This window comes from Nipponia nippon, unplaced genomic scaffold (assembly GCF_047370975.1).
Source record: "Nipponia nippon isolate SJK-2023a ecotype South Korea unplaced genomic scaffold, ASM4737097v1 scaffold_1, whole genome shotgun sequence".
Taxonomy (NCBI): Eukaryota; Metazoa; Chordata; class Aves; order Pelecaniformes; family Threskiornithidae; genus Nipponia; species Nipponia nippon.
The window spans coordinates 132652148-132680054 of NW_028262290.1; the positions used below are offsets into that span (position 1 = coordinate 132652148).

The following is a 27907-nucleotide window of genomic DNA, read 5'->3' on the forward strand; positions in this document are numbered from 1 at the left end:
AAATACAAATATTGTTGCAATAAAACAGTTATAAAATTGAAAAATAGGACCTAAACATCATGCTTACCTAACTTTGACAAATTAACTTTTTCTCCTAGATTACACACTTTTATTACTGCTCTCGTGAAAGAATGTGATAAATAATGACTTAACACCAATTTCTAATGTAATCGGCAACACATACACAAACCTAACCAAAGAAAGTATATTGTAAGAAAAAAACTATTCTAACACTGGAGTTCTACCATGGTAAATACACTTTGCACTGATAATTACAATAAAGCAAAATTTTTAATGGTGGCAAAGGGAATGAACAGTGAAATGCCATTAAACAAGATACTACTGCACATCTGTGCCCTATTACTTACAACAGCTATATCCCACTGAGTCAAATAAAGGACATTGAAATTTACGATCCTTTTAAGACAGAAAAGTGGATTCAGAATGGTATGCAGAACAGACCGTCAAAATGTTTCAATTCCAGCGGTACAATATGCACCTGCTAACACAAGTTAATGTATTTGAGATGCTATGAAGCCAACCACATTTAGATTTTGATACATCTATAATAGGGATTCATTGCAGATTAAAAATTACTTCAGTTTCCTATCTGCATACATAAGTATGCATGAAAAAATTATATATGAAATGGTTGTGCAGAATGCTCATAACTTCAGTTTACAAAAATTGTTAACTTCTAGGAAACATGGTATTAACATTAGGAAAGTTCTTTCTTTGCATAAAGAAATTTATAGCACTGATTGTGAAGCATAATGATAAAATATATATTTGACGTTTCATTTCCTATATAATAAAATTAACAGTTAATACTACCTAATGTTCATCTGTATTAAATGTAACATCTAATTGATTCTGATGTTTTAAATCCAGATACATCAGTTAAGAGTACTTTAAATAAAATATACAAAATAATGTACAAAACCCAACTAAAATTTAAAGACTCTGTTACAAGTCTACAAAAGCTTTAAGAAACTTGAAATTTATAACCACAGTGTAAAATTGTTTTTCTTTAATCTCAAAGCTTTTTATGTAAACTGAAAGTATAAAATACCTTCAGCTTAGTATTTTGCTACAAAGGGCTGGCCTAAAGTGTACACAGTGTAAACAATGATTGGTATTTCTCTTGCTTCAAAAATACAGAAAACACCACAAGATTGACAAAGTATTCAGATGAGAAGTATATGTTTTGTGAGGGAATGCACAAGGTATCTGTTATGTCTCTCAAACCAACAGCTACCAAACACATTCTTCCTTTTGTAATTTGCAGGGAAAAACCAAACAAACAAACAAACAAACAAACAAACTTATCCTTCTTGCACTGTACTTCCTTTAGTTACATCAAAAATATTTTGGTGTATAAATTTTTTAAAAAACTGGTCATGAGAATTATTACCAAATGACTGTATGTGTAAAAGGTTACATTTATGCCTATGGGAAATAATTAAAAATCCTGAGTATGAAATATTTGGCCATCTTTCCTCCTTGTACGCACTGGAGTTTTCACATACAAAATGCAGTTTGTTTTTGTTATTGTCATTTTTCATTTCCTCTATGTTCCTATTAAACTGGCATATCTGAAAATGTAACCAAACCTTTGAAATCAAAAGTCGTGTAGTAAAAAAAATAACTATGTTCCTCTTTCCCCAGTTTGTTTTGTGGTTGGAGGCTCATGTAAGACTTGATAGGTAACATGTATTTATTATTAGCCCACGTATTATCTTTGAAGAGAAAATAAAGACAGTAATATTTCGGGGAAAAGAGAGAAAATGTTTACTTTCAATACCTTTTTTTGGTTAAAATGTGATAGTTAATTCTTTTCTTTGGCTATTAAGTCAAAGCATAAAGAACTCAGCACATTAACCACAATATAATAACTAGTATTTACAGAGAGAAGATACTGGAGAATGAGCTACAACACTCAATTGTCTGATTAATTTCCATGAATTCTAACAAAATTAAAACATTTAAATACTTAAGATTGAGTTTTTATGATTCATGTTACCTATGAGTTAGAAATGGACCACAGATGTTTTAAAATATAATGAAATGAAATACCAAAAATTGACATAAAAGTTGCCATATTCATTTTTCATCCTACATAAAGATACCATTACTATTGTAAAATCTTATGTTAATATCTTTCTATGGTTTTATCTTTCCTACTGTATACACTAATCCTACATCACCTTAGCTCTCCAAACAAAGAGAGGAATTAGAACTCACTGATTGTCATTTATACACACTACTATAATGTAGTGGTCAAAATTAATCTGAGGTCCACCTCAGAACCACTTTGCAGCGTGCATCATCCAGCTGCTATTTGAGTAATTCCAAAACTTGAGAAAAGACGGCCAAAATCAACTGACGTGTTCTATGGACTGAGCAAAAACCTGAAATATTTCCACTATCGTTCAATATGTATGCGGTTTTTCTGTGCCTTATGGGAAAAGGATGTTCTCATGAAAATACTACAAATTTATTTTAAAAACAAAGTACCTTCATCAAATGATATTAATCCTAGTCGAGGTCCACCCTGTTTTACATTGATATTATCTGATTTTATAAACACATTAACATACAATGCTAAAATAGGGGGGGGGAAGTTCATTTAAAATCATTACATGATATACAGACTTATAACTAAAAAAGTACAGTATGGAAATAATATTCCCCCATCTGTTTATTCAGTACATCAATTTGCGCTGTTTGTATTTTTGAAATTTTTGTCTTGTTGCACCGGTGTACACTTCCCATGCTGACCCTCCAACCTGGAACATTTAATAGAAGTCATGACTGAAAACATGATTTCCTGCTCTGTAATCCACTTTACCAGCCCACTTCCATATCCTGAAAGGTATGTAAACTTAAGTGCAGCACTAGGCGTCCATATAAATGATCCTTTCAGAATTCTTCCATGTTTGTTGAAACATTAGGGGTTGCTGGGTTTGAATCTTGAGAAATGGCTGCAACAGTGACAATTCTTGGAGAACCAAGAACCTCAGTAACTGAAGAGTCCAGTTCTCCTGAGGTAACAATAGCAAGGGCCGTTCCACCACCCTTCTTGTTCTGATGAGTTTTGACATGTTTTGAGAGATGGTCACTTCGCATAAACCTTTTAGAACATTCTGGGCACTCAAATCTCTTTTCACCTTTTTTAAAAGAAGAACAAAACCAAAATGTTACTGAAAGAGAGCACTGAACACTTTTTGCTTGATCATTTGAATCTGACCCTTTTCTATTCAACATTTGAAGTGTCTTTAAAAGGATACAATGTTTTCTTTTCTACTTGTCTAATTTCCAGGTCATGGGCTCTTGGCAATCCACTCTTCACTACTAAAATGTTCTCAACAAATATTTGCTATGCTGTGATTATCTGTCGAGATGTTTGAATTTCAGGTCCCCAGAGAATTTTCATAAACCTCTATAAACCTGACAGAGTAGGAGAGGTAAAAGCCCTGAAAGAACTACTCGATAGCATTTTTAAGGAACAGTTTTGCTCTTTAGATTACAGTGATGAGAAGGGAATTTGGAAACGTGAATCCCAAAGCTCCATAAGGATGTATGAAATCTATGTCAAGAGAGATATATTCATCATACTAAAAAGCCCTGTCACTGTTCAAATGTAATTAGTGCTAAGAATTTTGAGTGCTATCTTCTGATGCTATAAGTTGGGCGGGGAGGGGAACCTTCTTGGGGCTAGAAATACAAAGGTTGATAAAATGTTCCATTTCTAAAAGGTCCGCCTTTCCAATCTGAACTGTAAAGAGAACTTGCTTTATCAGTTCTCACTTGAAGCTTCAAGAAATGTCCCAAGAAGATCAAACCTGATGTATGGACTAGGTTAATAAATTTCTTAAGGATTGAGCCGGTCCAAGTGAGGAAATGACAACCCTGGTCCATGGCCAATCCACGCATGCTCCAGAAAATTTGCCAAATTTAGATCAGGTATTAGCTAATGTACATCAGCTATCTGTGATGAAACGGTCATCTTTTTCTAGCACAGGTACAGAAGAACAGTTTGAACAGATCTCATTTATTTATTTGATTTCACAGTCAGCTTGCATTGATGAAAACTGAAATCTACCACTTCCTCTGTTTTAAAGTTGCTTTATTTACGTGTAAAAGTAGTTTTCAGAGATCCTAATAAGTGATATCTTTGATATCATTGTTTAACCATGGCTACTATGATTCAGACTTGCTGTACTATGCATAGAGAGCAGGCTGACCAACCTGTGTGGGTTCTTCTATGTCTTTGTAACTCATCGCTCCTTGTAAATCGCTTGCCACAAAAAATCCAGTTGCACACAAATGGTCTTTCACCGGTATGCCAGCGCAGATGTGCTCGAAGATGAGATGTCTTGCCATAAACTTTTCCACATCCTTCAATATGGCAGATATGTTGTTTCTTTTTTCCTGGCTCATTGCTGCCTCTAAAAAGATCAAATGTAAACAGGTAAGTAATTATATTCTAAAATATGAATAACTATTAGGAAAAATATTTCATGCTAATAGAGACAATTGCAATCCCCTGTCTAAAAAGAAACATATAAACATACTTTCTAATAGAAAGTATTAAAAAATGTAGGCAATATAAGAAAATCACATGCCCAAATGAGGCAAACTGTGATAAGAAGTCTAAATACGTACTGATAAAATTTACATTTACCTTCCTTCTCCCTCTCTGCAATTAGGACATGAGCAGGCAACTCTTCTCAGTCTCTTGCCAGGTTGCACTTCCTGGTCAGAAGCTTGCTGAGCTTGTTGCAGCTGCACTTGTGTTATCTGATCAGGACTAACAGCACCAATTGCTGCATTAGCAATGCCACCTACTGCTACAGTAACAGGAGCTATTGTGGCTTGCTGTACTTTTACTCCATCCTGTCCTTGCTGTTGACCTGTAAAATAAGGAAGTGTTTGTACCTTTTATTAGTCACTTCAGTAAGTGAAATGCACAAATACACTTCATACGTTTTCTGGAACAAAAATCCACCTGAAGTTAAGGGAAGCCACAAAACAAATGTCAAATCCAGCCATTTTCCTGAAGCACTACCAGAGGACTTTTATCTGCTAGCATAGATAGCCCTGGTTAATTTTGTTTGTTATTAGAACAGTACAAGACTGCAAATTACTGACTGATACTAAGAAATGTAAACTAGTTTAACAAGTGTTTTCTTTTTCTCAAAAGCTGACATAAATAAGAAAACATTAAACAAAATCTTACACAGAAAGATTGTTAAATCTATTGCCAATTAATGTCTCTCTAATAACCTTCGAAAACATATCCACATTCAGAAAACTACAATTAGCTAATTTTAAAAGTCGCTTTATGGCACATACAGAATTGTCACTTCTCCTACAATCTGTCCTGAATCAACACTGAGCCACAAAGAAAAAGAAATGTTATAGGACTAGACTTGAACAAGCTAGCATACCAGAGCTTTGTTGTTTTGCTTTGTTGTTGGGGTTTTTTTGCAGCATTCTCCACCTGGGACGAGGTAATCCTGGTTATAGGCACAAACTGGGGGACAAGAGGCTGGAGAGCAGCCCCATGGAAAGAGATCTGGGGGTCTAGCTTGATGGCAAGTTGAATATGAGTCAAGTGTGCCCTGGCAGCCAAAAGGGCCAATCGTGTCCTGGGGTCCATCAAGCACAGCATAGCTAGCTGGTTGAGGAAGGTGATTGTCCAACCCTACACTGCACTGATGTGGCCCCACCTCCAGTACTGCACGCAGTTTTGGGTGCCTCAATATAAGAAAGACATCAAACTATTAGAGTGTGCCCAGAGGAGGGTGACCAAGATGGTGAAAGGCCTCGAGGGCAAGACTTACGAGGAGCAGCTGAGATCCCTTGGTTTGTTCAGCTTGGAGAAGAGAAGGCTGAGGAGTGACCTCATCGCAGTCTATAACATCCTCAAGGGGGGCAGCAGAGGGAGAGGTGCTGATCTCTCTCTGGTGACCAGCGATAGGACACGAGGGGATGGAATGAAGCTGCGTCAGGGGAAGTTCAGGTTGGATATTAGGAAAAGGTTCTTCACTGAGAGGGTGGTCGGTCACTGGACCAGGTTCCCCAGGGAAGTGGTCACAGCACCAAGCCTGTCAGAGTTCAAGGAGTGTCTGGATGACGCTCTTAGTCATATGGTTTAGTTTTAGGTAGTCCTGTAAGGAGCAGGGACTTGGACTCAATGATCCTTATGGGTCCCTTCCAACTTGAGATATTCTATGATTCTATGATTTTGTTTTGCAGAGGGGAGTATCTTTTCAAGAAGACTGGAAAACCAGCTTGACTGAATCAAATGGAATTCTAAGTTGATTGACATGATGAATTAAGAATTCAGTTTCATTGCATAAGTTCATTGATCTCATTGGCTTTCTTGATCAAAAGGTATCAGGATTACTGTCTTGATATTAAAGCAAAATAAAGACTATTCCAATATAGGTAAGAAGTGTAGTTTCTTGAGCAGCAGGGTAATATTATGTTTGCTTAAAAAGTTAGTATTATACGGTCTAAGGAAATAATGTGACAAACTAAATCTGGCATAGATACATGACTTCTAGCTGCAATCTGACAACACTGAATGCCAGTCCTGCCAGTCACAGGAATGGGACAAAATATCATCAGATGCTGCCATTTTCAAAAATTCAGTGCCTTCATACAAATGGGAAATAAGAGGAAATATTACCTACTTATTGAGAGTGTAATGAGCAACCAGAATTCCTTAGAATAGACTGTAATATTTTAAGACTTGAAAGTCCTCAGTATTAAAGCATTAATTTAAAACTCAGAAACTCCTTCGAGGTAACATGATTCAGAGAGATTCAAATGTGTACTCCAACTTACTTAAACATCCGTAACAGACACCATCAATGGGGATAACACTGAGAAGAACACTCTGAAGTCTAAACTGCCTAGCTACCAAGTGAGTTCATATACAACACAGCACGGGATAATGACTACTTCATTCACATGATTGCTGAGGAGCAATATATGGTATCTTGTATAACACCATGATAACAGCCATAAACGAAACCCAACACACACCACCTAACACCACCACACACACGCAGATAGGTTAGGACTAAAGAACATGATATACAGAGAACCTCCCAAAGTGACTTGACTGTCCTCTAACAGTCCACTGTTGGCTGCAGGAAATAGAATAAATCTGTCTTGTGTCTAGGTTAGTACCAGGTTATTTTCACCAGAAGCACTGACCAAATTTTCCCAGTTATCTCTCTTGGTTTCCATCTGCAACTTGCACCTGATCTGCCTAGATATAAATAAACATAAATTACTTGTTTTCTTAAGTAGCCCACAAATATTGACAGATGCTGAGTACTTCAGGTTCTCTGAAAAGAACAAGGACAAACCCAGAAAAGATAACATTTGAATCCCACTTGCTGTTGGATAGATAGATATTAAAACAAAAAAAATTTAAAAAAAGTCTGGTATTTGCAGCAGAGGAACCATAGAAAAAGAATTACAGGCTTAATCTTGAGTGCAGACCCTCCATATGTCTAGGATAGAACAAAATCTTTCTTTTCAGAATAGCTATGTACTGGAAATATATTTATTTCCCATATTCTAATGGGAAAGAAAAGCACTCATGAAAATCCTTGAGGGAGTATATGATAGGGTAAGGAGAACACTGCGGTATAAATGCAAATAGTAATATCTACTTGGGTCTAACAGTGGCAGAAGAGGACACAAGGGCTTCCAAGGAAAGTGCTAGTCCAGGGGCAATTCCTTGTCAGGCTGTTAACCTGCTGAAGTGCTGACCGAGTGCTATGAATAGCCAGTCAAAGGCAGCTGATCATTTTTGTTATATCTAATGCTCATCTTAACATGATAATGTGATTGCTTGTGTTGAAAACCAGCTGCAGTTTTTGGTTAGACAAATGTAAATAAATTAACAGGAAGAACTTGTTCAGCTTGTAGTCTTCCACAGAGCACAAACCATTCTCCTGTCTGTTAAACAAACCCAAGATGCAAACTCCTTTAATTCACAGAGCAGCACTATAAATGATGAGTCTACAAATGGTTACTGCAAAACTCAAAGACGTAACAGATATTATGGCAATACCTACTGCAGCCTCTTATGCTATTTTCACTATCAGTTACATTTTCAAATATATTAATAAGAATTATCCTTTGTCGTTACAGTCTGTTAGAGGGATGACTCCATCCATGTCACAAAGTCCTATTCGAGCAAAAAAGTCCTGGGACCTAACCAGTCTGTGGTCAGAACACAGCTGAAGAGCATAATTTTCTCTCAAATGTCCCTTTCTCTCCGCTTTTCTTGAATTGATATTAAAGTTTCAGTGCAACTTCCCCCCAGGCTGCCAGACCAAGGCTTTTCAAGTAAGATGTGAATTGAGACACTTGAACCCTGAGGAGGACGCCTCCATTTTTCACTCCACGACTAGTGCTACAGTGATGAATGTCCGGCACATAACTCTTGCTGGATCTGACCAATCCACATTTATGGGGAAGCCTGTTCAGCATTTCTAAAAATCCAATATGTTGTGCTGATTTGATATGAACCAACTTTCAGTCTCTAAGTCACGAGACTACCAACCATTCAAGGGTCTTCTAATACTTCTTCAGAATATCGAGTACCACTGCTGACACATACTTTATCTGCTCCCAACTTTCCCTCCCCCATGTGAGGACCATGCATATCTTGGAATATAGGATACACACTACTGAACTACAACATTAATCTATTTATTAAACATAATATAGTGATACATCTGAGTAGAAATTCTTCAAAATAACTGTAAAAGTAATAATAAAAATACAAAAGAGAAAATGCCAAAAGTAAGATTGCTCAGGCAGACAATTACATTACCCATATGGTTTCAGTTAAACAGTAATTAAATGACCACTCTTCAGATGGCATTAACAAAGTTACTACATTTTCTAATGTGAATGTTGATTTTTTACTTTAAATTAATCTCACAGAGTTGTTATTTTAAACTCCCTTCCCTTGTATTCCACTTACTAAAAGTTCTGAAACCCTCAAAATATCACACAAATAGCCTTATTTAAACATCCAGGCCACAACATTCAATAAGCAAATCTCTACTTTTTGAGGTAAAAGAGTAACTGAAGGAAGCATAAATATCTGATAAATATTCTTTGCCAGAGATTTACACAGTTATCAGAAAACACTGGAAAGTTCAATAACGTAATTCCTGGACTTAATTTTTGTTTTGAACTCCTGAAAGAGCATCCCAACAAGCTAGCACACTAGTAGCATACAGGATAGAAAGAAATGCATCTATTCTCATTTTAAAGTTGTTAAACACAAAATTTTTCATTCTTGCTCTTTGAGAGTAAAATGAATGTATTTTAGACCAGTTGAAAAATCTTTTATCTTGAAGAAAAATCAGAAAATTTTCACAAAACGAGTGACAGAACATGCCCTGGTCTAAATCTCAAAATGAGCCTGCTATAGTCTTGAGTTGTATGGGATTTTGATTTTTTTAAACTATATACTAGAATCCACTAGGGATCACTAAGGGCTTTAACTTTTACATCATTTATACTTATTAAGGGAAGATAAAGAAATGTCATTATTTCTTAAATCAAGTTTACTAAAGAAGAGATACTGAGAAAACTTAATTGTTGATATGAGCTTGTCAGCAGTCTACAAAGTTAAATGAGGGCAACTTCTAAAAGTTTATAAAAGTGAGGATTTTTTGGTAAAGAGGATCTAGATACAAATTAGCTTTTTGTCTGAACCAAACCCTGCTTATTCTGAAAACAGGTGGCTGAGATAATGTTATCCATACTGAAACAGAATGATCTCCTGACACTTTCTAGATGGAGAAAAGAGCCTATTAAAAATAATCCATATGACTTCTTACCAGTGGCATTAAAATACCACTTAAAGCCTCCCAGAAATTCTGCTACAATCAAGAGATCACCTGACATTACTTCTTCCTGACATACTCCAAACCACAAGACCTGATATCACTACACTTCACCATTGATAATCAAACCGTTCAGTAACAAGAGCTCTCATGTTTCAACACAGATTTCAGAGAGAGGTCTAAACAAATCATTACACGAGGAAACGAAGTCACACTTCGGTTCATCTATGTTATTCTATATGAGTTGTCAAAGCAGCCACTGCACATTTATACCTGCTTTTAGAAGATAAAAAGTTTTTCTCAAGTTCCCATGATTTCTTTAATAGTGATTTCCTGAAACTGTGGAACATTCTTGATTAATAAAATCATCACTGAACTTGTGTATGACTGAATTTTATTGTACATCCTGTCAAGTTACAACGTTAAGTTACAACAAAACGTTAGTGTACAAAATAACACTGACACCAACTACCCCATTGCATTTCATTTTCTCTCAGGTCTAAGCTCTCTCTTTCTTTTGGATAGTAACCATTTATTTGATCCAGGCCAACATGCAAACAACAAGGCAACCTGATATGGTATTTATTTTGCAAACCAAGTGCAGTAAGACTCTTACTCATTGCAATATTGCATATACGATTATGACTGAATGTAATTAAGAATAACATCAAAGAAATTTTTAAAGCTTCTCAAACAGAAGAACCTGCATGATTTTAGACACTAATCTTTCCCATTTAAGCAGTTAAGTAAATGCATTACTTATTATCACAAGATACAGGATTATAAAGATAAAGGATTGCACATCCTTTGTTCTTCAGCATCACTCACTCAGCTTTCCAGTTTTGCAGTAAAACTGCATCTTAGCAGTTACAACTCTCATACGCTTTCCCGTATACACGAGTCTATACCACATTCATGCAAGAAAACTCAACAATTGTAATTAATTACTATGAAGTCAAATAATATCTCTCTCTCTCAATCAATCAATTTTAGGCTTCAAAGCTAATTTGCAAAATAATAACTCCCATAATACCACCTAGATGATTAAAGAAAGCTAATGCATGGTACCTAGGAAATACTTTCCTATAGAGTGATTGACCGCTGAAGCGCATGGTTATTAGGCCTGGCCATCCATCATAAATCAAAACAAGTTTCCTTTTACTACATATTGCACCTGCATTCCTATTCTTGTTCACCTGAAGTAGCAAGCATGAAAAACTACTCTTTGAGGCAAATAGGGCAGAAAGGGAAGAAAAGGACTTAACTTCAATGGTACACAGAAAACATGGGAGTCAAGCTTTAGAAAAGTAGAGAAATTTAAGACTAAGAAAAGGACACTTCTAGTTTCTGGTACTTAGTTCCCCAGAACAATTTGTATAGATTTCCTGTTGCTGTTGTGCAACCAGCATTCAGCAGTCAAAAAGATGGCAGCATTAAAGACAGAGATATCTCAGTAGCATGCACCTTACTGCAAAATCTGAGGACCACTTTGCAAAATATACCTAGAGCCAGAGCAGCTAATGTTGCAAAAAAAAAAAAATTTGTTCAACTGCATATTCTAAAAATGAAAGAGAAGGCTGCAACTGACATCCATAATTCAATGTATATTGCAAAAGGACAGCTAAGTAAAGTTAATGACAGTCTGCAGAGTTCCAAAGCTCTACAAGCATCAGAGCTGATGCAGCAACTCACCCATTCAACAACTTACTGATGCAAAGCAATGGGGGAAAAAGGTTTCTCATCTCTCCTTCCCCTGCATACACAAACTGCAGTCAGCTTGCAAACATCCTTTAGTCTAACATTCTTTTTCCACAATGGCATACAGATAATTTATAAGATGACAATATATTTACATATGTTTATTTTTTATTTATAATACACTATATTTATTTATAATAATGTATTTATATGTGTATAATAAAAGATAATACTTTGATTAAGATATAGCAAGATTTTAAAATTTAAAAAAAAAGTCTGTGGCCATAGTTTATAGTCAGAAATCATGTTTTGCCAAACAAAATCTACTAGGAAGGAGGTTTCATGCCAAAGAATGAAGTGCAAATCATGTCTTAAAATTAAATATATGTGAAGACAACACTGAGTTTCAGTATTTACACAGAAGACGATGCGATTCAGTGCTACTTAAATGGTATGCAGACGATTCTGCCCTCTCTTCTACCCTGAAGCAGTGGTTTATAAAAGATTTATGAAGAAACAATATGTGACAGAGGAAGAATTCCCCAGAACAGAAACTGTAAAAGGGCTGATGCAAGGGACCCACACATTCTGTAGAGAAGAATAGTTCAGAGTAGAGAGAGGAACTGGATCCACACAACTACTACAAGAAGTTTGGGTTATCACAGCACAACATTGTATCCAGATGCTACTACAAGCATAAAATTTCCAGTGCAAACTGCAGCATCAACTACATATCTGTCTTTTCTACCTCCTACAGGGACATTGCAGCAAGTTTCTATCTTTTGATGTTTTGCCTGTTGCCAACTTTGACAAGATTTGTAAGAACTTGTTATCCTCTCCTCCAAAACCTTCCTATGTCAAATGGCTCCCTGTGTTCAAAAATTACTGAACAGTATCATAATTATGCTTAACTTATGTGAAAAATACCACTTAAAAGCATGAGATTTAAGGCAGTTAAAAAGTAAGTTGGAAGTAAGTTTTAAACACCTCAAAAAAACTGAAGTCTTTTTCATTTTGTGCAAGAATCTTATTGGCAACACAAAGACAAAACAAGGCCCAAAAAGTTTCATGAAGGTACTTTAATGGCTTTCCAAAAATGTAAGGCTTTACCAAAGTGCTTTAGGACAACCTGAAGTCACTTCAGTACTTTGAGACAGAAAAGGAAGTTTCCCAGTTGGCAGTATTTTTTATTAAAGTGAAAGCCAGTTTTCTTTTTATTACTTTAATAAACTTAGGAAAGAGCTACCACAAATACAACACAAAAAGACCTACACAGAAACAACATAAAAATAAACCACAGAGCTACAATTTCACAAAATTTAGTCTTGCACAATGAAGCAGAGGTTTCAGTCAAAGCAAGGCAATGCCTCTGGTTGTTCTGGATGCTGTGGCCTCAAATGAAAAGGAAATATGGTCAATTTATTAGGTATTCTAAAGTAGAAGTTGGAATCAGAAAAGTAACTTGTTATATTACTGCTAAGGCAAGAGACCCTTCCAAAAAACCCTGATTTTCATCATCATTGAAAAAACAGTCAAAAAGAAAAGTGTATTTAGGATGAGTGTTCAAGAACACTTCTCTGCAGATGAACACAAGTAGTTCCCTGCATACTGAACCTTAGAGCAAATAGATAACTGAAAACTTAAGTACCAACTATGCTGCAGAACATCAGAAGCACTGCATGGGAACTAGTAGTAGATCTAAGAAATAGAGGCTTTTAAGTTTATTTTTATGGAACATCTCCCTTTACCCCATCACCCTGCCCCAAGTCTCAGGTTATTCTACAGCTTATAGCCACAACAGAATGGGGCCCCGTTCTTTTTTCCAACTATTCCCCTTAACTCTAAAATAGGGATAGGACTAGAAAGAAGCTTTTTGACCGTTAGTCTCTACAGTCTGACTAGAGGAGCTCAATATCTGACAAACTGTAACAAAAAAAAAAAAAAAAAAAAAAATCAAATGCCTATCTTACACACTTCTGCCATATGGAAACTAAAATACTGGTCTTGGAAAGTGTGTTTTTCAACATCTCAGTTCAATTTCTGTATATTACCACGGAAATTGTAGTAGCCTAATCTTGAAAGGACAGAAGGAGGCTGGCATGAAAAAATGCAAGCTTAGTTTCCAGTACGCTGTTTGGTTTGGGGGGGGGTGTGGGGGTGGGGTGTGTTTGGTTGGGTTTTGTGGAGTTTCTGACTACGGTTTAGCTAGCCTACATATTTTACACTTGACTAGAAGGTTCATGAATGTCCTTGAAGTAAACATGTTGGCTATATGAAATGTTATCTTCATATTGATCAAGATAAAAATAAATATGCCTCTATGCACAGGAGGGATTAGTAAACAGGTACATACATGGAAAATGGAAAATCCTTTCAACAGAAAGGAAGATAGCCGACTTCAAAACTAGGTTAAGTTGCACAGCAGTTGATAGTTTATTCAGATAAAAAAAAAACCCTGGCAAGGTGATTAGAAGTTATTATCAGGAAAAACAAGATTCATAAAACATTTTTAAAGACTTTCACAGTAAGACTAAACATGAGACACAAGCCTTCGTTTTATAACAGCCTGTGGGTAGACAGGCTAACCAATACGAAGACCAATTTTTTTTAGTAAAGATGTAAAAACTGTAACTTTGTTACAGTCTTCATCAGGCAAGGACCAACAAAGCTACATATTATAGAATCACAAAAGAAGGGCCACGTAAATATCCAAGAACCAAACCCTTAGAAGTTCTGCCGTCTTCTTCTGTATCCCTATAAAATGACATGTTTAATCTTAACTGGTCTTCCTTTTTGCTTCAGAACAAACTGAAAAGCTTGATGTTTTAGTCAGAGTTACTTCCTGATGACCAAAGAAACAAGACAACCAAGGCCTGTATTTCTTAGACTTCAGTATTTTGCTCAAGTGAAAAGTGGTCACATCATCACTTGAAACTACTCTGTAATTAAGGAAAGTCAGACTTGTACCTAACATGTATCCCAAGTTTGTTTTGGCAGAAGGGTATTAACTGATCATTTTCTCTTTACAACAAAATGATACTAGTCTGCCAATCTATTAAGACTAATTATGCATGTTGGGATAACATGGTTTACCAATATATCTGATTAAGGTATACGACTGTTAGCCACTGTCAGTAGTATTAAACATCACTCGAAACTACATTCTTAAGAATGAATGCATATAGAAATCCATGTAACTACAGCCCAAACTAACCTAAGCATGTGCTGAGATGCCACATTTCTCAAGAGACTGCAGATGTCCAGAGGTATTGTTTTGGTGAAAGTGTCATGACAAGAGCAAAGTATTCATTATAAAAATTACATTTTGTTATGCAGTCCTGACTACTTCCAAAGCTACTACGCTACAGTATATGAATAAAACAACTTTTATTAACCGAATTGTCCATTAAAATCACTGACCATAGAAAAACAGTTGTTTTTCAATAACATTGTTTATACTTGAAATTAACATTCCCCTTAGAACATGACATGCCATTCCATATATAGTTAGATTTTTCAATAATCACCATTGCGATTAAACATTTTAAATATATTAAAACAGTAAGAATTGATTTATATTATCTACCAGCACCAGAATCATATGAGTAAGTATTCTATAATTTAAGTTACACCGAGGAAGCTATTGAAATCAGATTTTGAATATGCTTCTTGCCACCCACCCCCCCACCCCCCCCAGGTGGTAATGGAAGAACAAGAAGGTTGGCTTAGTGCAGATCTAAGCACCCTTAAAAAAAAAAAAATACTAACAGGCTGATGAAGATGTGCAGTATCACTCAGTTTGCTTGCTTCACATTTTCTGAACACAAAAATTCAGTCAATTCATTTCCTGTTCTATATGCTCCGATTTCTGACAATAGGGACTGAGAGAGGCAATGGCAAAACCTGATATTCTCAGAGAGCACACCTGCATTGATGCAACATTTTTATAAGACCACATACTCTAACAGGGAAATACAGTTTTACTAACATTCTTCTTTGAAGACTTAAGAACTTACATTTAATTCTTGAAGTTAATAGCATAGAAACGGCTCATTAGAAACCTGCTTCACCTCACAATTATGAGCAAAGTTGGTACTTGAAATGTTTCCCCTTCCCACTTTATCTAGAAGTAATGATAAAGTCATGCCTTGCTACTCACAGGTCAGACAGAAAAGGCTTGTTTTACTGAGGCATTTTTACCAGGTTACTCTCCATAGGCAATTTAGCTGAACAGGTGGATTGTGCATTCTGTATGCATGAATTGATACTTGATTTTTAAGCTACCATCACCAAAGCAAACATTTGTTTTCACTAGCATTGTTTGTTGTTAAACCATTTCTGCCTCTATTTTGAATTTCGATTTAAGAAAATCCCCAAACCAAAGCAATTTTGTCATTAGAAGACTAAATGCTTCTCCTATAAATTACTCTGAAGCATTTGAAAAGGGTGCCAGTGCTATAGTATTTAGAACACTGGTTCTGCAACAATTCTCAGCTCAAGGCAACCTGAGAACAGTTGTAAGTGACCTTTCATGACTTTGGAAAAAGTATGCTAAATTTCTATACTCCTCCCAACTACACCCTCAGAATGCTAAGTAACACACGATGAAGTAACAAACTAAGGAAACCTCCTGCAATTTTCTGGTTTTGTGGAAAATAGCTCAGTTCTTTGTACTTATCTTTTTACTGCAGATTCCATAGCTTGCAGCTTGTTTCTTTCAAGGTATTTGCTGCAGCTTGCTTGCCAATGAACATCCAGGGAAACACTGGATGTTATTCAAAAAAAAGATCATGCAACCACCATCCTTCAGCTCCTTCCACTTCTACCCTTGGTATTTATATTTGCCAGTTTGCTTGTATATACTGTGGCTATTTTAAACTCTTTTCACCTTGTTAACCCCTACAGGCATCCCTCTTTGCTTAGCTACACAACTCACCGAGTTCTGCTTCTACACATACTCACTATTACATTAACATGAGCAAGACGACCCGCAGGTTACATGTTGTCATGAGAATGCATTTTCTTTCGTTCACCAACATACATGTAATATTCTAGGACTTCAGACTAAACACCTTCCTCTCCCTCAATAACTAGCATATGCGATAGAGATAATAGAAGACTGTGAGTGATATAAAGGGGAATCAGATAATTTAATTTTTCATAATACAGGAGTTTGAGAACATGAAATAAAAATGTGTCAATACTTACAAGTATTGAACATGTAAAAAATTTACATAGACTCAAAAAAGACAAATTCATGGAAGAAAAGAAATCCATCAAGGATTATTAAATATAAAAAAAATAATAATAAAAAAATCCCACTTCTGGCTCAGGAAGACCCGAGCTGCAGACCACTGAACAGTGGGAAGAGTATCTGAGCAGGTTATTCTTGTATGCATCGCCTGCAGTCAGCATCAGACAGGGTCAGAAAGAACTTTGGCTCTTATGTTCATAGAATCACGGAATGGTTTGTGTTGGAAGGGACCTTAAATATCATCTAGTTCCAGCCTCCCTGCTGTGGGCAGGGACATCTTCCACTAGATCAGGTTGCTCAGAGCCTCGTCCAACCTGAGCCTTCAACACTTCCAGGGATGGTACATCCACAACTTCGCTGGACAACCTGTTCTAGCATCTCAACACTTCCATAGTAGAGAATTTCTTCCTTATGTTCAATCTAAACCTACCCTTTTTCAGTTTAAAACTGCTACCCCTTGTCCTGCAACTACAGGCAAACCTTCGTAAAAAGTATCACTCAGTCTTTCTTATAAGCTCCCTTTGTATATTAAAGGGCTTGCAATAAGGTCTCCCCAGAGCCTTCTCTTCACCAGTCTGAACAATGCCAATTCTCTCAGGCTTTCTTCACAGGAGACACGTTCCAGCTCTCTGATCATTTCCATGGCCCTCCTCTGGACTCACTCTAACAGGTCCATGTCTGTTTTCTACTGGGGACCCCAGAACTGGACACAGTACTACAGATGGGGTCTCACAAGAGCAGAGAAGGAGAGAATCACATCCCTCGACCTGCTGGCCTCAATTCTTATACGGCTTTTTATGCAGCCCAGGATATGGTTGGCTTTCTGGGCTGCAAGCATACATGGCCAGCTCATATCCAATTTTTCATCTGTTAACATCCCCAAGTCTTTCTCTGCAGGGCTGCTCTCAATCCAGTCATCACCCAGTCTGTATTGATATTGGGGATTGCCCTGACCCATGTGCAGGACCTTGCACTTGGCCTTTTTGAACCTCATGAGGTTCACACAGGCTCACTTCTCAAACTTGTCCAGGTCCCTCTGAGTGGCACCCCATCCCTTAAGCATGTCAACTTTGTGTCATCTGCAAACTTGCTGAGGATGCGCTCAATCCCACTATGTCATTAATAAAGATATTGAACAGTACTGGTCCCAATACAGACCCCTGAGGGACACCACTGATTACTGATCTCCATTTGGAGATTGAGCCACTGATGGCAACTCTCTGAATGCAGCCATCCAGTCAATTCCTTATCCATCTAATAGTCCATCTGTAAAAACCATCTCTCTCCAAGGCTATTGTATGGGACCATATCAAAGGCCTTACATAAGTCATGGTAGATGATATCAGCTGCTCTTTCCTTACCTACCAACACAGTCACTCCATCATAGAAGGCTGCCACATTAGTCAGGCACGATTTGCCCTTTGAAGCCATGTTGGCTGTCTCTAATCATCTCTGTCACCCATATGCCTTGACATAGCTTCTAGGAGGATTTGTTCCACGATCTTACCAGGCACAGAGGTGAGGCTGACTGGTTGATAGTTCCTAGTGTCTTCCTTTTTACCCTTTTTAAAAATGGGTGCGATGTTTTCTTTTTTCCAGTCGCTATTCCTGAGTTACATGCATTTAATCTTATGTATCATTTTATTCCTGTTTAAAGAATTTGGTAGAATGTTTCAAACTCCTCTGCAAAGTTTGAACCAAAATGATAGTAATATCTAAATAATGTCTTCAGTCTTTGAACAGCAAGTCATAAAACTAGTGACTGTCACACAAGAAGAGTTACTAAAGAAGGAAAGGGAAGAGAAAGCCTTGAAGACAGGATGAAGTTGGATGCAGACAAATGAGAAAAGGCACAAGAAAGCAAGAGGAGACCTGGAGGTAGTGACAAATCGCATAACTACTAATAACAGTGCAATGAAAGTAGCTGGTCAAAGAGAAAACTCACATTACTCACAAAAAGTAACTCACATTACTACAGAGTATGAAACAGAAGGGCAAGGTTCATTATGTTTTTAAAGTGTCCCAATAAGAACACTTGGTATTGTACTTCATTGTCATTAATAACTGTTTTAGAGCCCACAGCACATCCCTGCAAAAGACTTAAAACTCTCCAGTTCCAGTATTGCCGGGCAACAGACTGCTCCACTGAACAGAAGTCATTCCTCCATGTTATTTTGGTGGATGAACTCCAAATTCCCCATAATTCAGGCCATGGCACCACTCATCTTAAACAAAATGGCTTGAACTTGAGTTGGAAGGTGATAGATGGTGACTTTTGCCTAAAGCAACTGACAAAGCTTGGACTAAGTATACATAAAATACAAGTAATATTTTTCACTATTTTTAAAACAAAAGCCTCTCATACACTTTTGTGTGGGACAAACACCTTCATCACGATGTAACAAAATTACATCAAGATATAATTACGGTAGATACAAGTCTGACTTATTACTATTTTTTCCCCATAAGAAACAGGGAATTATTCTGAAAAGACATCATCACCACCACCACTAGACTCCCACTGTCAGCAAAAACAATGAACCAGTTCAGAAAAAGCTTGCGACCTCTTCTGAAGGCTCCAGTGAAAGTAATCCTACAAGCAGAACACAAAATTTTTACAGGGAAGCCATTAATACTCAGCATTTCATTACAGTTTAACTGCTCTGTTATATCTCACCCCATATTCCTCAGCATCGACAAACGTTCACATTCCGTGCTATTCCTAAAACAAATATACTCCAAGCCCAATGTGTTGAAGGACAAAGAAACTTAGCCCACCGAAAGGGAATAGTTTTATGAACCATATATTGTCTTAGAACCATCTAGTACTAAATCAAGTTCCTTCCACATAGTCACTTATGTTGTCAATTAACACATCTGGACAAATAAAAGGGCCTGAAAATAAGCTTTAAAAAGGCAAAGGATGCCTTATTTTAGGAAGAGGATGGGGGGCAGGGGGGACAGGAATCCTTCGAACTTGCATCTACAGCTATGACAACAGAAGCCTTGAAAAAAGGCAAGGGAACTGTGCAGTACCTGCTTGTCCCCAAGCTCATAGGGGCTAAATTCAGGAAGTTGCCACCTATTAACATTAAAGGCTATCCCATTCCACAGGAAGTCATGTATAAAACAATTCACACAGCACAGAAGAAATGCAGTTTACTTTGTACAGAACTAGCCTGCTTAAAGGTCATGACAAGGTACTGATCTCATAGCAAGGCAGGTATTTGTAGATCCCTGCATGTTCAAGTAAACACGGTTCCTTTTATGTAGTCCGTTGTTTGATTAGCTCTTAATTAAATAATTGTTTAAAGATCTGTTTTTAAGGCTCAGATACTTAGTTTATATCTTCTCATCCAGCTTTCTTCTGTACATTTAATTACTCCTTTGACTGACACTTTGTGCATCTTCTCAACAAACTTTCACAGAATCAGAGAGTGGTGTAGACTGGAAGGGACCCCTGGAGGCCATCTGGTCCAACCACCCTGCTCAACCAGGGCCGCCTAGAGCAGGTTGTCCAGGAGCATATCCAGACAGCTTTTGAATATCTCCAAAGATGGAGAGTCCACAGCCTCTCTGGGCAACCTGTGTCAGTGCTCAGTCACTCTCACAGTAAAAAGGCAATTTTCCTCTACATCATTGATATTGAATGAGTTCTCCTTCAGGCCAGAAAGTGAAAGGATGTGAGAACTTCTCTGCTTTCCCCTGCTTTTTGACCATTCACGCAACATACAACCCAAAGTGTGATACTTACCAAGAGCAATGTTTGAACTTTTAACTGAAAAACACAACAAAAAAAAACCCAAACACACTTATTCGTCTTGCTTGGTTTACAGTAGAGCCTACACACCTTGGGACCAGAGACTTCGAGTAACAAAGGTTATAAAAAGCAGACCAAAATATAATATTTACTTGAAGATTTTAATATTTTTTCTTCCCAATGTGAGATTTGTCTCATCTGGAATTTAGAATCCATTTGAACAACAACAACAAAAAAAATACTTTCCCAAATTAGTTCTATAGCTTAACATTTCCATAATAATTTTAAGCTAAGAATTTTTGTTATTTAGGGTTAATTATTTAGAGCTTTACTATTTCATTTGCTACTGAAAAACTCAGAAAAAGGTACCTAAATTAGCCCACTGTAGAAATAACTAGGAAAAACAATGTTCATGGAACAGAAATGCAACACAAATAAAAGAACAGTTATTTCAGACAAATACTTATTGTGATTTTTTCCCCCCCCTGTAACTCAGCTGGCTTGTTCAGTTGGGCTTGCTTGAAGGACAAAGTAACTTTTTTCCCCTAACAAAGTTAGAGCACCTGAATCAATGCATGGGATAAGTCCTTCACTCAGTCTTTTTGCTGACACTTTCTGGACATCCTTCATACGGCTCATTTCTAACACCTACTTCTACTGCTCATTTGCAGCGAATGATCCACTTCTGGAGGGTTCAGTTAACGTACAAAAGAATTCACACCGACAAGCTTAGGTACTGCAGAAAAAGAATGGAAATACCAGTCTGCAGATGTTGAGGTAACCAAGTCGTTCATTTTTTAAAAGGTTTCCTGTAACAATAATAGCAAAAACGTGTCAAATAAAAACCAGCAAATCTGAGGAAGTTAATAGCCCTGATCAAGACAGTTTATTCCTTATAAGTGGCAAGCAACGTTTAGATTTCAGCATGTTTGTAATTTTCTATTTCATTACCATTCTTTCCTTGAATACTTAATATAGCATTGAGGATTGCACATCACACTCTTCACTCTCCTTTGTGTGCTACCACGTCTCCCATTCCCAAAGTGTAGCATCAGGAAGTTTCACAGGAGAGAAGTAGAGATTAGTTATAATTTCTTTCTCTTACTTATCTCTCACATTCTCAAAGTTTGCTCTTTCTCCATAACCTCAAGCCTTGGGAAACAGAAATAGTACCTTATATACAAAGGAATGGAGAAAAGGTCGAGGATTCACTGCTACTAGCATAAAATTATAAGTGCAACAGAAACGGCCATAAGGCCTACCTGGATAAAAAAAAAATAAAAAAAAAATAAAAAAGGTGGAGGGGAATTCAATGGTCACAAAGCTTAAGTTTAGTTAGCATATGAACCCTGTATGACTAAGGCTTGGCTTCTGCAGGACCATACTTGTGACTCATTCCCCTTCTTTCATCCTCAGTTACAAATTTAAATCACTTTGTTTTCCAAAAGACATCACATGCAAGCAAAGGAGCAGTCAAGATAACTGAGCAAGATGATATTCAGAATCTCTTGTTCTAATACCTATTAGTGTGTACAAAACACTTGTACACCATTAGTAAGCAGGAAAAAAACCTGCATGCAGAAAGGTTCTTCCTGCACCCCCCAAATCTAGGCTGTTCCCAAAGCAGGCTTCCTATGAAGAATCCCCTACCAAAGTAGGAACTTCTGTCTAACAGCAGTAGTCAACCAGCACCTTCCCATCAAGAAAAAATTTTTCCAAGGCAAATTGGACTGCAAGATATTGTAGCAGCTGGTCAGCTCCACCTAACTGAAATGTAAGGTCAAGATTTTAATTCTGATTACCCAGATTAACATTTCTGTAATGATCCTTAAGTAAGCCAAGTTTAGTGCATCAAACCCAGATCTTAGTATTTCAACATGCCATCAAGTGCCAAAGAGTACCGTAGCAGATTAAATTCTCCCAATGGCAAATTTATTATGAAACTATGTTTAGTCTCCTCAAAAATGTTTCAACTAAAGGGAACAGTCCTTTGCCCAGTTAAACACTTCTCGTCTTCGCATATGATTATTAAAAAAAACCACAAACAAACCCAAAAAACCCCAAACCCAAACAGATTAAGAGTCAATAAGATACTAACATTTGTTTATGCAGACCGGACAGTAGTTAAACATGAGTTTTTTCTTACAGTTTTATACTAAAAAACTGTGTCTATAGTCAGGATGCTGTTAAGAGAAGAGTTTATTTTAACTACTACAACAGAAGACTTTTACTTGTATGAAACAAAACCAAGTTCATGAAAGCAGTTACCAAACTGGCAAAGAGATTGCCTAAATTAAGGTTTACCTGAAATGTTAAAAGTTTGCAAGTTTTGCATATAAGGTTGCCCTTCTGGGACACTGCAGAGACCTTGCACAGAACTTCAGAACTAAGCTCTGTTAACCAGCCTAGAGCCTTTTAATAGCTCCTTTCCCACCTATTAGACCAGCATAACCAAACAGGCATTTCATAATACGTATCAAAAGTTCATCAGCAAGCACTGAGGTACAGTTACCATTTGTTTTTATTTTTTTTTAAAAAGACAAGTCACAGGAACTGTGCACAAGCATACCTTCTTCCACTCAATCTCTTCGCAGAACTCAAACTTTTAAGGGAACAACTTTAGAAGCTAGTGCAGAATACAACAAATAGTTCCATACAAATGCATGCCATGACAGAATATATCCCAGTTCACATACTGTCACTTTTCTCATCCTACATCCTCCATGCAGAGACTAGGAATACTGCCTGGTTGGAAAAAGCTTTTTGTTGGTTTTAAATATATCAAAGCTCTAACAATAACATCCCATGTTCACTCCCGAAGCCTACAAGTCTTAATACGATGGAGAACAGGATCATTTGAGGATAGTTTATCAAATAGCTACATTTCAATTGACACAACTGGTAATATTAGCTTAATGTTTAGGAGAAGCATCAGCTATTTTAAAACCTGAATTTTAGTGATAAGTATAAGGTATTTCCTCGCAGTTAAGGGTTTAACGTTTACTACAGAAGATTGTGAAAAAAGCATTAATTTAAAACTGTCTAGTATTCTTGCAATAGTAAAAAAACAAACAAACAAACAAACAAACCCAAAACTTTGTCAGACCACTCACCCGCAACACTGGTAATGGTAACAGGAACTCCTTGAACTTGAACACCTGCAGCACCCAGGTTGGCAACACTTACTGTCTGAAGATTAGGTACTGAAGCAAGCTGGGCAGCGTTCAGAGTGATGGGGGTACCAGCAACAGCCACTGGTGCAATCTGGGCAATGGTTGTGCCACCACTTGAAGACACAGGGGTAATGGTTAGTTGTTGGGGTAACCCAGCATTTTGAACTTGAAGATTTGAAAGGCTTTGCAGATTCTGAACCTGTACAGTTTGCCAGCTGATCTGCCCTGATGGTGTTAAAGTTGGAGCCCTGATGAGCACCTGAGTTGGACTCACTGCCTGCAGCTGAACGTTCTGCAAAGGCTGCTGCTGGATGGTCTGTATAGTCTGCCCTGACTGGAGCTGAAATGACTGTGGAGGAATGGCCTGAATAATCTGCTGTTGAGGCTGCTGGATCTGTATTTGCTGCAGAATAGGCTGACCTACAATTTGGACCTGCTGAAGGGAACCCGACTGATCCTGGACATTCTGTAGTCCATTGGACTGAAGCTGACTGGAGCTCTGGGCTTCAGAGTCTGTAGCAGTTGTTTGAGGTTCTTCAGTCGTCTGCTCTGAACTGCTGCCTGCTGTGCTTGTGTACTGGCCTGTTTCTGCAGAGCTTACTAGCGTGTCACTGCTAGTTAGAGATGTTGAGGCAGTGGTCGTAGAGGTGGAAGATGAGGAAGGAGACTCTGGCATTGTACTAACAGAGGCAGAAGTGACAGGTGTAGATGCTAGCTGATTTCCGTTGGAAACTCCGCTCTCAGTAGACTGGCCAACTTGACCTGAACCTCCTCCAGCCGCCACGTTGTTTATCACAGGCAATGCTAAGGTTACCCCACCAATGTTTATAGGTAACGTTGTTACAACTTGCGCCTGAGTACCAGGAATAGTTTGCAGTTGCAGTGGTATGGAAACACCAGGCCTAATTTGGACTGGAACTGTCTGATTTGCTAGGTTTTGAGCAATAACATTCCCCGAAGCTGTCCTATTTGCAGTTGTGAGGATAGCTTGATTATTCCCTGCAGGAATAAGCTGAATTTGACCCTGTATGTCTTGTAGACCAGTAGTATTAGATGGATTGATTTGAAGTTGTTGACCTTCTGTTGTCTGAATCTGTGGGATCACTTGGTATTGGACACTACCGCTTGGATTTTGTACTTGAATGACTTGGAATTGTCCAGGGGTTGTTGCAGAAGAATTGCCCGATTTGGTTTTCGAAGGAGATGCACTTCCATTGTTACTGCTGGAGGGACTTGCTGCACTTGAGGCAACAGAAGATCCTTGTTGAGCAACATTATTTTCTTTTGAAGCAGACGGAGCAGCAGCAACAAGCTGCCAAGCGTTTCCAGCAAGCTGAGTTGTTACCAATTCTAACTGCTGTGGCTGATTCTGAAGCTGCACCAAACCTTGATTTGGATCTATAATAATCTGCTGCTGTCCAGTTCCTTGATTCTCACCAGGAGTTCCTATTTTGCTGCAAGTGGCTGCCAGCAAAGCGAGAGGTGAAGGCTGAGAATCCTATCCGTAAAGACAGAAAATAGAACAGACTCAGGAGAAGAGCATGAGTATGAACGATCAGAAGTAAGCATTAAGGTTTACACAGGAAGCAGGGGAAAAAAAAAAAAGTGCTTCTGCATAGAGACCAATGATACAGCTCTGAATAAGGAAGTATGTATTTCTGTACATAATCTTCAAACACAAAGCCCCCAATTATCAATGAATATGTGACAGCCAGGATCTCAACCGCATAACCGCATCCTCAATCCAGTCTTTTTTTTTTTTTTTCCCTCCTTAAAATAAAGAAAAATTTAAAAATGCTTCTATTACATGGAAAGCAGCTGATCACTGCAAAATACAATAAAAAAAAAACAAAACATGTCCAAGCAGTAAAAATATTGCACCCAACCAACTATGCTTCATCCAACCCAAAGAAAGATGCCCTGAGCAGGAAATGCTGTTAGCTGAACATTTCATTTTAAATGCTAATAGTTCGGGTACTTCCCTATTCGGGTGTGTGTGCTTTACCTGTGAGCCTCCAGTTTTTCCTTTTTTATTATTATTGTTGTTATTCTCTGCCTCGGGAGATTTCTCTCCCTCTGTGGGCATAGTTTCCTCCTTCTTTTGATCTGCAAAAATATCAAGTGTAACAGGTTAATTATTCACCTTCATTTATACAATAACAAAACGTACAAGCGTGTCTTTTTTGGTTCCCAGCTTGTCGCCTTTACCTTTCCATAAAAACAACAGCGCAAATCATTATTACAAAAGAACGAGTCCTAAGAAACGTGGTTTGAAACCCAACCCATGGGGGCTGGAGAGTTAACACCCAGAAAGGGGAGGTTTGGTTTCCTCTCCCAGAGACAGCAGGAAAAAACCACCCACAACCCTCCTCCTCCTCCTGCCCCCTAAAGCATCGACGGCCACTCAGTGGCCGTCGATGCTTTAGGGGGCAGGAGGAGGGTTGTGCATGGGAGGGAAAGAGGGAGGAAAAGAGGAATGAAGGAGGGAGGGATGTGCACAGGAGGGAGGGTTAGCGAAGAAAGGGGGAATGGAGGAGGGAGGCACGGAGGAGGCAAGTCGGAGGGGCAGGCAGGGGAGGCAGAGAAGAAAGGGGGCATAAGAGGAAGCAGCACGGATGGGCGGAGGGGCAGCGAGCGAAGAGCGGGGTGAGGAGGGGGAGCAGCGGGGAAGAAAAGGGGGAACCCGGGAGGGCGGGATAGAGGGGGGATGAAGGGTGGAGGGAGGAGCGGAGGGAGGGAGGGGTGTGCACAGGAGGGAGAGAGGGAGGGGGTTACATACCGCTCATCCCGCATTAATGCCCCGCTGAGGCGCCGCTCTAGGGGGGAGGAGAAGGAGGAGGAGGAGGCGGAGGGTGGGGTGGGGGTAGCGGGGAGAAGGCCGGTCGCAGCCGGAGCTGGGAGGAGCGGGACGGCCTATTTTTCCACGAATGGCCGCCGCTGGGCTGTGGCGTAGCTGCCTCTCTCTCCGCCCGCCGCCGCCGCCGGCCTCAGCCCGCCGCCTTGAGTGACAGCTGCGGGCCGGCCGGGCGGCGAGGGGGAGGGGGAGGGCGGGCGAGCGGCGGCGGGGGGGGCGGGGCCCGCCGGGGCCCAGCTGACGCCCACTGAGCAGGAAACCGAGCCCCGCCGCCAGCCTCTCGGCCGCCCCTCTCCGCCTCAGCCCGGCTCCCCACGCCGGAGGCAGAGGAGGCGGGGCGGGGGCGGGACGCGGCGCCCCGCGGGCCCGGCCCCGGCAGGCAGCGGGGCAGGCCGAGGGCCCTCGTCTTCCTCCTCCTCCTCGTCTTCTGGCCGCGCGCCGGGCGAGAGGGGGCGTGGCTGCCGAGGCGTGCGCGCTGCGGGGTGGGGGCGGGGGCGGCGGCTGCCCTCGCCGCGGGCGGGCGGGCGAGCGGCCCCGGCTCCCGCGCTCGTGCCGCTCTTGACAGCGCGCGGGGAGGGGAGGGGCGGGGAGGGCAGGCGAAGGGCGGGGTCCGGCCGCCGCGGGGCGGGGCCCGGCCGAGCCGTCGCCCTCAGGCTGCCCGCGGCCCGCCGCGCCCCGGGCGCTGATTGACAGCGCGCGCGAGCCGGCCGCCAGCAAATCCGGCGAGGGGCGGGCGGGGCCACGCGCGGAGCTAGCCAACCCGGTGGCACCTGCCCGCCTCGCGCGCTCGTAACTGACAGCGCGCGGGAAGCGGCGCCGCAGCTGCCCCTGAGGCGCGGCCCCCTCCCTCCGCGCCGTACCCCGCTGGCAGCCCCTCACCCCCCGCCCGGCCCGGCCGGAGAGGGAGGAGGAGAGACCCCCGTGGCTTCCATACTGAAGTCGGGGCCTGTTCGCTCCCCCCCGCTCCTCTACTCCTTTGCAACAGCCTTCCCAGCCAGCCCGCTGCCTGCGCGCCCGGCCCAGAGCGAGCCGGGGGAAGGGCGGCCCCGGGATTTTCTCCGCACCTGCCGGGGATATTTCCCGCAGCCGGGGGCGGGGGGGCGGGAACCGGCCTCCTCCCGCCCCATTGGCTCAGCCGCGGCGGCGGGCCCGCGCGGCGCGCCGGGATGTGTAGTTCTGGGCGGGCGCATGCGCAGAGAGGCGGGGGGCTGAGCGCGGCAGGTGCCGTTCGGCGCCAACAGCCGCCGGGGCGGGGGGAGCGGGACGAGCGGG

General features: G+C 40.0%; 1 protein-coding gene across 1 annotated transcript; it reads right to left on the reverse strand.

Moving 5' to 3' along the window:
• Window positions 1-86: 86 nt before the first annotated feature.
• Window positions 87-27166, reverse strand: SP4 (Sp4 transcription factor). Its single transcript, XM_087773499.1, has 6 exons — window positions 26561-27166; window positions 25787-25887; window positions 23722-25279; window positions 4688-4916; window positions 4252-4451; window positions 87-3170 (listed from the first exon to the last, which is right to left on the reverse strand). The coding sequence occupies exons 1-6, from the start codon at window positions 26565-26567 to the stop codon at window positions 2923-2925; spliced, it is 2343 nt and encodes a 780-aa protein (XP_087629625.1). The 5' UTR covers window positions 26568-27166; the 3' UTR covers window positions 87-2922.
• Between the last annotated feature and the right edge of the window lie 741 nt (window positions 27167-27907).